Source organism: Engraulis encrasicolus, chromosome 11, assembly GCF_034702125.1.
Source record: "Engraulis encrasicolus isolate BLACKSEA-1 chromosome 11, IST_EnEncr_1.0, whole genome shotgun sequence".
In the NCBI taxonomy this organism is placed as follows: Eukaryota; Metazoa; Chordata; class Actinopteri; order Clupeiformes; family Engraulidae; genus Engraulis; species Engraulis encrasicolus.
Window position 1 is genome coordinate 40,698,983 of NC_085867.1, and position 10,000 is coordinate 40,708,982.

The 10,000-nt window shown below is 45.3% G+C and overlaps 1 protein-coding gene across 1 annotated transcript in view; it reads right to left on the reverse strand.

Moving 5' to 3' along the window:
* The window catches only part of LOC134457748 (potassium/sodium hyperpolarization-activated cyclic nucleotide-gated channel 1), a 132,911-nt gene that overhangs the window by 114,728 nt on the left and 8,183 nt on the right, over positions 1-10,000 (reverse strand). The window contains exon 2 of the mRNA XM_063209722.1: positions 7,437-7,860. Coding sequence (XP_063065792.1) covers positions 7,437-7,860 — 424 coding nt within the window. The remainder of the gene's footprint in view (positions 1-7,436; positions 7,861-10,000) is intronic.

Consider the following 10,000-nt stretch of genomic DNA (forward strand, 5'->3'; position numbering starts at 1 on the left):
ATTGCCCACACGTGACTATAGGAAAATATTTCCAGCCAGGGCGAACAACAACCCGACGCCGAAGGCCAGAATTTTGAGTTCTCACTATGTAAGGGTTAACGTTCGGCGAGAAGGTCGCTACCGTGGAATAGCAGCACGACAGAGAGAATCTTTAGACCCCGACGCGGAGCGGAGGGGTCTTGTTCTCTCTGAAGTGCTGCTATTCCACAAAGCGACCGACTCGCCGAAAGTTAACCCGCTTATTATATGGATATACTTAAATGATTCACAGATGGCGTGGACATTTCTTTAGGCCTACAGTTTTTAATGCCAAAAGATTGCTGCTGCGCAAAACAAAACAGTGCCGTTGTGGAACACCGCTAGGTATCAGCTTGGTAGCCAGGACAACAGGTGTTGTCTATCACAGCAGCTGATTAGAGTCTTGTTGAAAAGTCGCTTTAGCAGTGAAAAGTCTTGTTGCCATTGACAGCGGTCTGTTATAGACCAACCCGTCCGTTATCGAAAAATAACAGACGTGCGAACGTTGGGGAGCTCCGTTGAAATGAATGGAGCATTCGACCGATGACGTCACAACCATATAATAAGTAAGGGATAACGTATTGCCCACACGTGAACTATAGGAAAATATTTCCAGCCAGGGCGAACAACAACCCGACGCCGAAGGTCAGAATTTTGAGTTCTCACTATGATGTCATAATGACTTCAGGATTGTAATATAATACACAAATCTATGGAAGCAGTAACATTCTAGAAGAACTGGAGAAAATTAAATACAGGTAGTTAAATACAGGGTGTCCCGAAAAAATGTATGCACACTTTAAATAAAGTAAGTGCATATGAAAATTAATGTAACGTCCCAGGTGTAATTAAAATTACAAACATAATTTTATTGTTTTGTCTCCATCTATTTTCAAACTAAAATCCACTCTTATCCAGGCACTGCTGACGGGAATCACACACAATTTTTGTGCATTCCGTTTCACTGGCTGCATTCACTTTCAGTGAAATTTGCAGGTGTCATAGCGAAGAATTAAAACATCATTGTGGGAATAGGCAGGGACAAATCAGTAATTGGATGCCTGTAAATTCTATTTCACTTTCTCAATTGCATGACCATTTTAAGTGCGTATATACATTTTTGGGACACCCTGTATTTCTCCAGCCTTCCTACCTCTGCTCTACAGCAGTGCAGATGCTCCCTCCCTACCAGTCAACGAACTTGATACATTACGTAGGTCAGTCAGCTCAAATTTTCCTTTTTCAGATCCATTTACGCAGCCCAGTGATGCTCCAGTCCCTCCTGACTGCCTCTCTCAGGTGGAGATGAGGAAGAAAAGGAGCCTCTGTCTTAAAGAGGCAGCGCGCCTATTATGCAGTATACCTCCTCCCAGAGCTGCTGACAGCTTTGGCCATGCAGGCCCAGGACGAAGTCGTCTGCAAGGGCCCCCCACCCAATACATACAATGTAATGAGGACGCCAATTCTGGAACCCCTGTCTTCTTGGGGCAACGACAAATGATCTGTTTGCTTCCCTGCCTCCTCCTAAGCTAACCTCATCTAGTCTAGCCTGCTCCGATGTGCCCCGGGGAGTTGCTGTGTGTGTGTGTGTGTGTGTGTGTGTGTGTGTGTGTGTGTGTGTGTGTGTGTGTGTGTGTGTGTGTGTGTGTGTGTGTGTGTGTGTGTGTGTGTGTGTGTGTGTGAGAGAGTGTGTCTTGTGTTCAGCTGCCCTGCCCTTTCCCCAATGCCAAGACACGGTAAACAGCAAACAACAAGCCTGTTCGGAAACAGCAAGAGGCGGCATGTCAGGGGTGGCCTGTGTGTGTGCGTGTGTGTGTGGGTGTGTGTGTGTGTGTGTGTGTGTGTGTGTGTGTGTGTGTGTGTGCGTGCGTGCGTGCGTGCGTGCGTGCGTGCGTGCGTGCGTGCGTGCGTGCGTGCGTGCGTGCGTGCGCGCGTGTGTGTGTACAGAAGCCTCGGCCTCGAATAATGACTGTGCTGAGCTGTCACCTTCGCCATGGGTGAGCAGCTGTGCGCGTGCGTGTGTGTGTGTGCATGCGTGTGTGTTCAGGGCACCGGCTAACGCTAACCTCCCCACGCCGCTAATGTGCAACAAAAAGCTGGTACGATGGGCCAGATGTGACCACCGTCGCCATGGGGATTCCATTCTTCCCAGAATCCCATTCACTGTATCTGTGGCTCCATTCTGCCACTCTGTGTTCTTCCAATCATTCATTCCTATTGTGATTTTCCACCCGAAACCTCACACGAAACGAGACGAGTGCCCATCCCATCTGTCATTATTTATTCTTCCTGCCTGTTTGTCTTTTCATCCAGTTTTATTTTTATTTTTATTATATGCCCGCCTGTCTGTCCATCTGTCAGCAAGTCTGTCTATCTCCCTCTGTCTGACTGTCAGTCATGATCCAAAGCTAAAGGTCATTTAAGATAAGCAGTTAAAAGCACGTCAAAAGCTTGCCTGACTTAAATGACAGGACTGCACAGTAATGCAGTGAGGCGTGTACAGTGTGTAGTAGAGTGGAGAGGAAGTGTAGCGTGCACGTGTCGTGTACATAAATACACTAAAGCACACACTGCATAGCATTAACCTCCAGAGTCCTCATTCACTGAGCTTTAGATTACATCAAAACAATGCTCACAATATTCATTCACTTCCCTCCCCTAATGGGAGTTTATAAGGACGCAAGCTTAACTCGGAGTAGCGTTGCAATAACACTCCGCTATCATTCATACATTGCTCTCTCGTTCTCATGCAGTGTCTATGCGTAACCCTCTCTCTCTTCTCTCTCTCTGTCTCTCTCTCTGTCTCTCTCTCTCTCTCTCTCTCTCTCTCTCTCTCTCTCTCTGTTTCTCTCTCTGTCTCACTCTCTTCTATTCTCTACTGTCGCTATCTCTGTCTCCCTCTTTGTCTCTATCCGGTAAAAGAAATATTTCAGCGCCTCATCCCCGTCATAAACCTTTTAATCTACAATAATCTCACATTATGGCTGCAAATAAAATAAAACAACCCACTGCTGTCTACATTTGCTCAACACACTCCCAGAGGAAATGAATGTGTCCAGTATATCCAGATCTCGGTCTCAATACCATTTTCAATGGCCTTGTCTCAGCTCGACTTGCCTCGGACTCACTAGTGATTGGACTGAGACTTGTCTTGGTCTCAGTCAATTGTCTTGCGGAACATGACTATTGGTGACTATGCGCCATACATTTGTTACTATGACATTTGTCCACGTACTGTACACCCTACAGTGAGATTGCGCATCCCTAAGAATCACTGCCTCAGAGAACCTTTGGGAGTTCTTCCAGTGACAATAATACACGTCATTGGTGACAACCTAAGAGTTCCTCAAAGAACCTTTGGGTTACTGCATTCTCTGATGGACCTTCAAGAAAACATACAGGTCACGTAGTACTATACAGGTTCCTTGGGGAACTTTTAGCTTCCTCAAAAAACCTTTAGGGGTTCCTCCACAGTGGCAAATTAAGGGTTCTTTGAGCAACATTTACTTTGAACAGTGTACTGTATGGTACAAATAGTCTCACATCACATGCTGACTGCAACCTCCAACCTACAAGGTTTACTCTCAAGTGAAGTTCACTACACTGTTTTGGGGCATGAAATCATTTTCTGAAAACCTAAGAAATATTTGTTGCTGTGTTGTGGTTGACTATTAATTTGCGTTGTATTGATTATTGGGCAGAGGTGGGCCCTGAACATTTGTGAAAATTTCAAGTGGGCCCCAAGTTGGAAAATGTTGGGAACCCCTGCACTACATATGAACGTCCTAGCTGATCTTGGATTTCTCGAAACCATAGTTGCTAACGACGTTAGCTACTTTGTTGTTTGCAATGCAATTTGCCATTGGCAACTACCCAAGTTGCTAACTGGCTAAAAACTACGCTTTCGAGAAAAACACCCCTGTTATGCTCATTTCTCTCTACAACAGAGCACTCAAACCCATTGCCTCACTGTCCCCGTCTCAGTTTTATTTTAATATTTTAAAGTTATTTGCATGTGTGTGTGTAGTACCTCATTGATATTCAGATGCTTACCCAAACAGTGTTATAGCTTAGGGAGATAAGCACACAAAGTAAGTGTGATTTATCACACATTCCAGCCGACAGTATCCTGAGGCTGAGCCTCCTTTCGCTGCATAACAAACGTCTGAAGGTTCAGAATGCACTTAGTCTGATGATGATGATGATGATGATGATGATGATGATGATGATGATGATGATGATGTGCGGTTGATCTGGGCAATCTGGACTGTGGGCTGCTGCTGGCTCTTTGTGATGTATGTAAAAGTGGCCAAGTTAACACTGTTAACACATTACGACAGCATTGTACTTTAATTGCAGCTTTCTGATCAACACACGTCCCTGCTACTCTATACACATATACTGCAAAAACAATTGTCGGTCTCGGTCGCTGTCTCTGCCTTGCAGTACTGTATGTGTGTTGCTGTCTCTTTGATTGCCCAATTGTTTCTGTGTGTGAGTGTGTGTGAGAGAGAGAGTTTTATGTATGTGTGGGTGTGTGTGTGACAGATAGAGAGAGAGACAGACAGACAGAGAAAGAGACAGAGAAAGAGACACAGAGAGACATAGACAGAGAGAGAGAGAGAGAGAGAGAGAGAGAGAGAGAGAGAGAGAGAGAGAGAGAGAGAGAGAGAGAGAGAGCGAGAGAGCGAGAGAGCTGGTTTTGTTATATCACTAGTAGTAGCCAGGCAGGCACTGTAATGCATGCTGAGCCTACGGCCTCCGCCCCGCACCCTGCGACGATAAGCCTCCATGTTGTGCTCCCCCTAAGGTTGTCAACCCTGGCAACAGCTCGATAACAGCACGCCATGTGCCAGCACGCCCATTCAAGGGAATAGGACTCCCGTTAAAACAATCAAAACATTCCAGCAGGGGGGTGGGGGAAGGGTGGTGTGCACTGGACACTGGACACTGAACACTGGACACTGAGCATGGGGGTTGGGGAACGGTTGGAGGGGAAGACTGTTGTTCTGTTGACCCCATCGCTGACTGAAGCATTAAAAGAACGACAGTGTCATGGTAATTCAAGTTCCAAATGTGGTGGGTAGTGAAGTACTTACACTGTCAGGCCTGCTGTTTTGAAGTTAGATCAAATTAAATACCAAATGCTTGCACAGATCGTATTGCATTTTGGTTAACTTAACTGCAATAACATACACAGGCACAACAACGACGACACTGTACTGTTAAACAGGTTCAAATAAGGTAAGTTGGCACGGTAAAGAAGGAGTTGGTGAGAGAAGGTGTGTACAACAGTGCTAACAGCAATGAGGCAGACTATGGCTATGTCCACAGTACTCAGAGAAACTGCAACTATCTCTGTCTATTTGCAACTATTTCTAAATTTGTCATGAAAGGAAGGGAGCGAAAAGATGTCTGTGGTGGTTAAGACGCTTCCTGTGACTCTCCTTACTGTCCTGTCAGAAATGAAGGCAAAAAAGACAGAAAACAAATCTTGAAGAAAAACAATTCAGTAAGCCAGGAGAGGTCCTACCCATCTCTCACTAGGCAGGCCCAGTTGCATGCCCCAGTAATGCAACACGTCCAGCGTTGCTTCTAGTCATTCCAAGAGCAATACAAATATCGTTTCTGAGCTCCCGAAAAATCTGGAACTCCTCCCACTTTGTCGGGAAGCATCCAAGGGCAAACCAAGGGAGGTGGATCGACCATGCCATTTGGGAAATGGTAATTGTTGTGCTCTTGGTCAGACCAAGTCTCGAAGAGATTTGAGAGCCGGTGATAATCAGGCTAATCTCACAGTACACCAGGTGGAGAGCTGCATCTCCCACAGTGTCTCGAGAGCAGACGAAGGTCCATCCAAAAACACTTTCACACATAAACAGCTGATTTTGCTCTCTTGGGTCAGGCACACCTTGGCACGCACCGTAGGACAAATTAAATACCGATATATACACAAAATTTGGCTCACAAAAAGAAAACAAACAAAAAAATCCGACGTCTTGCTTGACACTATCCAAATACAGTAGTTCTCAGGCAGCTCATTTTCAATTAAGGTCAGCCATGAAGGTACACTATTTCTCCCTCTTTTCTCTTCACGACGACAGCAGCAGCAGCACTCCAGCTCAGCTCAGCTCAGTACCTCAGTGTTTCATTTGGGATTCTGCCAGGGGAAGTAATGCACACTTACTTAATGAGCCCTACTGCTTGGAAGGAGTTGTACTCAGGGCCGCCGACAGCTTTGGCCTGGCCCAGGACAAAGTCATCTGTAAGCGCCCCCCACCCCCAACAATATATACAATGTAATGAGGACCCAATTCTGAGCCTCCCCTCTCACTGGGCCCAGGTCAACTGACAACTTTGTACCCCCCGTCAACTTCCCTGGCTGTACTAGATACCTGCCTGCCAGCCGAGGTACCAACATACATCATCCATAGAGAGCCCTGGCTGCTAGCCTTGTTTACAATGTCATTCAGACTCAGACCACTGTGTGTGTGCATGTCCACTGCCATGTCCTCTCTTTCCATACGATCAGAGGGGCCTAATTGGCCCTGCACTTGATACACTTACATGTGATACACCCGCAATAGCATGAATGATAAAAGACTTATTTGAATGGAGTGAAGGGTGGAGGGCGGTAGTGGGGCTCTTTTTCTCTCCCTGATTGCGCAATCAGGCCCACAGAGAACCTTGTCAGTGCTCGGTCCCGTACCGAATTTCGAACCGAGACAATGTGTTCAAGTCGAAAACGTTACGTTTCCTCACGGTGTAAAATGGAAAAAATATGTTTTTTCTCTTCCAACCGTGACGACAGCGTAGACGTCAGCAGGTTAATGCCGGTAACATGTGATCACGTGTGGTAAAGCGCACAACCCAGTATGAATGCAAGTCATTCACTATTAAGCACTCTGGTTATGAACATAACTGGTAGAGAAAAGGGCACCAACACTGTCGGCCTGAAAACCGCAAGACAGGGCTTAATCTGGGATGATGCTACGCTTGCTGAGGAGAGTAAACCTACGTAGTGCATAAACGGGAAGGAAGTAGGGAGGAAGTAGAGAGTCAATCTGCAGAGGAAAAGTACTGTAATGTCGCTGATGCTTCGGAAACACTCGACTTCTTCTCAGCCCTTTTTTGCAGGTGATGAGAGCCATGTGACTGAATGACTCAGCCTTCAAAACACAAACACACATTCGTGCACCTTCCCCCACATCGTGCTAATACACATTCACACTCACACACAGACACATATAGAAACACTGTCTCTCTCTCACACACACACACAGTCTCACTCTCACTCTCTCTCACAAACACTCACACGCACACAAAGACGCACACACACACACACACACACACACACACACACACACACACACACGCACAGTCGCGTACAAACACTCATAGCCGGGCCGGGCACTCACCTCCTCCCACTGGTGAATGTATCGTATGAGGCGCGACAGCCTCAAGAGGCGCAGGAGACTGAGGATTTTGGTAAAGCGCACGATGCGCAGCGCCCGGGCAGTCTTGTAGACCTCGGAGTCAAAGCCCTTCTCCACTATTAGAAAGATATAATCCACGGGGATCGAGGAGAGGAAGTCCACCACGAACCAGCTCTTCAGGTAGTTCATCTTGATGACCTTGGGGTCCAGGATGATCTCCGAGCTCTCCTCGTTGACGATGCCCGTGCGAAAGTTCATGACCAGGTCCACCATGAATATGGTGTCCGAGGCCACGTTGAAGATGAGCCAGGTGGTGGAGGTCTCCTCGGAAAAGAAGGTTATTCCAACAGGAATGATGATTAGGTTGCCCATCATCATGACGAGCATTACTAAGTCCCAATAGAACCTGCCGGGAGGGTGGGGAGGGGATGAGGGAGGAAAAAAAACAAGAGAGACCTGATTAAACAAAACAAGCACAGAAACACAACATATGATACAGTGTGATTCACTATCACCAACGCCATAGTCAATGTTAAGTCCCAATAGAACCTGGGAGGGGGAAGAGAAAAAGAGAAAGACCTTATTAAACAAAACAACCCCCCCCAAAAAAACTACATATGATACAGTGTGATTAGGTATCACCAACGTCATGGTCGTCATTAAGTCCCAACAGAACCTGCCGGCAAAGAGAAGGACGAACGAAAGACCTTATTAAACAAAACAAACACAACAACATTTGAATTGAAAACCTGTGTTGTACTGTAAGCTACTGTAAGTGATAGAGTTTCTAATTTTGCATCACCGCCGACATGATGAGTGCCATTAAGTCTCAGAGCAACCTAACAAAAAAAGGAAAAGAGAAAAGAAAACACTAATATAATTCATATGCTGCACTGCCATTACGGGCCTGATATAATTACTATTTTAGTATCATCACCATGAGCATTAAGTCCCAGTAGACAGAACAGAAACAGGAATATCTTAAGTCAAAAAAAGCAAAACATTCAAATCAAGCAAAGATTTACTGCAACATGGATGTGATGCCATTTGTAATCTAATATCACTGCCAGTTGTGTTATAAGTGACTTGTAGTGTCCATGCAGAACCTTAACCCATTGACGCCTAAGGCACCTGCAAAAAAGGGTGCTGAATGCCCAAGCCTTTTTTAAGAAAAGCTGCCCTCAGCCTATAAAAACCTAAATATCTCAGCCTCTTAAGCACATAAAAACATGCAATGAGTTGCATTTAAACACTAAGACCCCCATCTGTCATTAGAATGTGTTCATTCATCTCAAACAAACAAAGATTTTTAATAAAGTTGTCTCAAATCTCATGAGCCTGAATGTTGCATAATGCAGCTCCAGGCGCCAGGGCCAATGTTGCGCAACGCAACATCCAGCATCAATGGGTTTAACAACAGAAAAGACTTGCAACAGAAACGCTCAAAATGTGCCATGGTATACGTACACTATCAAACTCCTTTAGCTAGTTTTGTATGACTGAGTTGGAGCATTCTTGGTCTGGACAACTCTCCCCTGCTGTCTCTCTTCAAACATTTGTGAGTGAAATATATCTACAGTTGTCTGTAAACAACCAAAAGGTCATGAATGACAGCGGTTTGTATTTCACTTTCTCCCCCTCACCCCCCAAACCCACTCCATCTGCGCACCTTTGGAAACCTTTGGAAGATTTATTGTGAATAAACTAGATGGGAGTTTGGGGCCATGGCTAGCAGAACACTCTCTCGGGAGCTCTCCCCATGGAGGTTGTGCATTGCTCAGTCTGAAGCAAAGGCGATATGATGGAGCTTACACACTGCTCGGCCTCAGTCTGTAGCAAAGGGGATATGATGGCCTGTGGGAGAAGGGACATATGATGAAGGCTGTGCCTGGCCTGTGGGGCGGGGGCAGGGGGGGCATGATGAAGCTTCCTTAGGCCACCTGGAGCAGCCCTGGAGGCAGCCCATACATGCACCTGTGCCCCATACCCACGACACAGCTAGGCACATATGTGTCACAAGTAAAGCATAGTCTACTCCATAGTTTGAATTACAAAGTGTACTGACAACTACAGAGTACAGAAATTGACTTATTTTAAGGACATTTAAGTTTTCTAAGTAGGGGCCTACAAATCCGCACCTTGTAGCCCCAGGCTGAATGCATCAGTGTGTGTGTTGAAAACGTTACATAGGCCTACTGTATCTGGGTAGATGACGGATAGGCAGTAAAAAACATTTTTTTCACAAAACATTGTTTATGAGGGAAAAAAGTATATGTCTACGTAGTGCAGCAATTAATCTTTCAAAAAATCCAAGTGGTCACAATGTTGGTCTATTCATTGATTATTTATTTACGTTGATAAAGCAATTTGCTGAAAATATGTCCTTTGGTGTGATGTTAAGAAATAAATATATTAAGTAATGTAGAATTGGCTTGATGGAGTTTTATGAACATTGTTACACTCTTCATATTTATTGCAATGTTTTAAAGTTTTTATTTAATGAGAAATTACCATTTAAGTATTTTTTTTCCCATTAGATGTGAGAT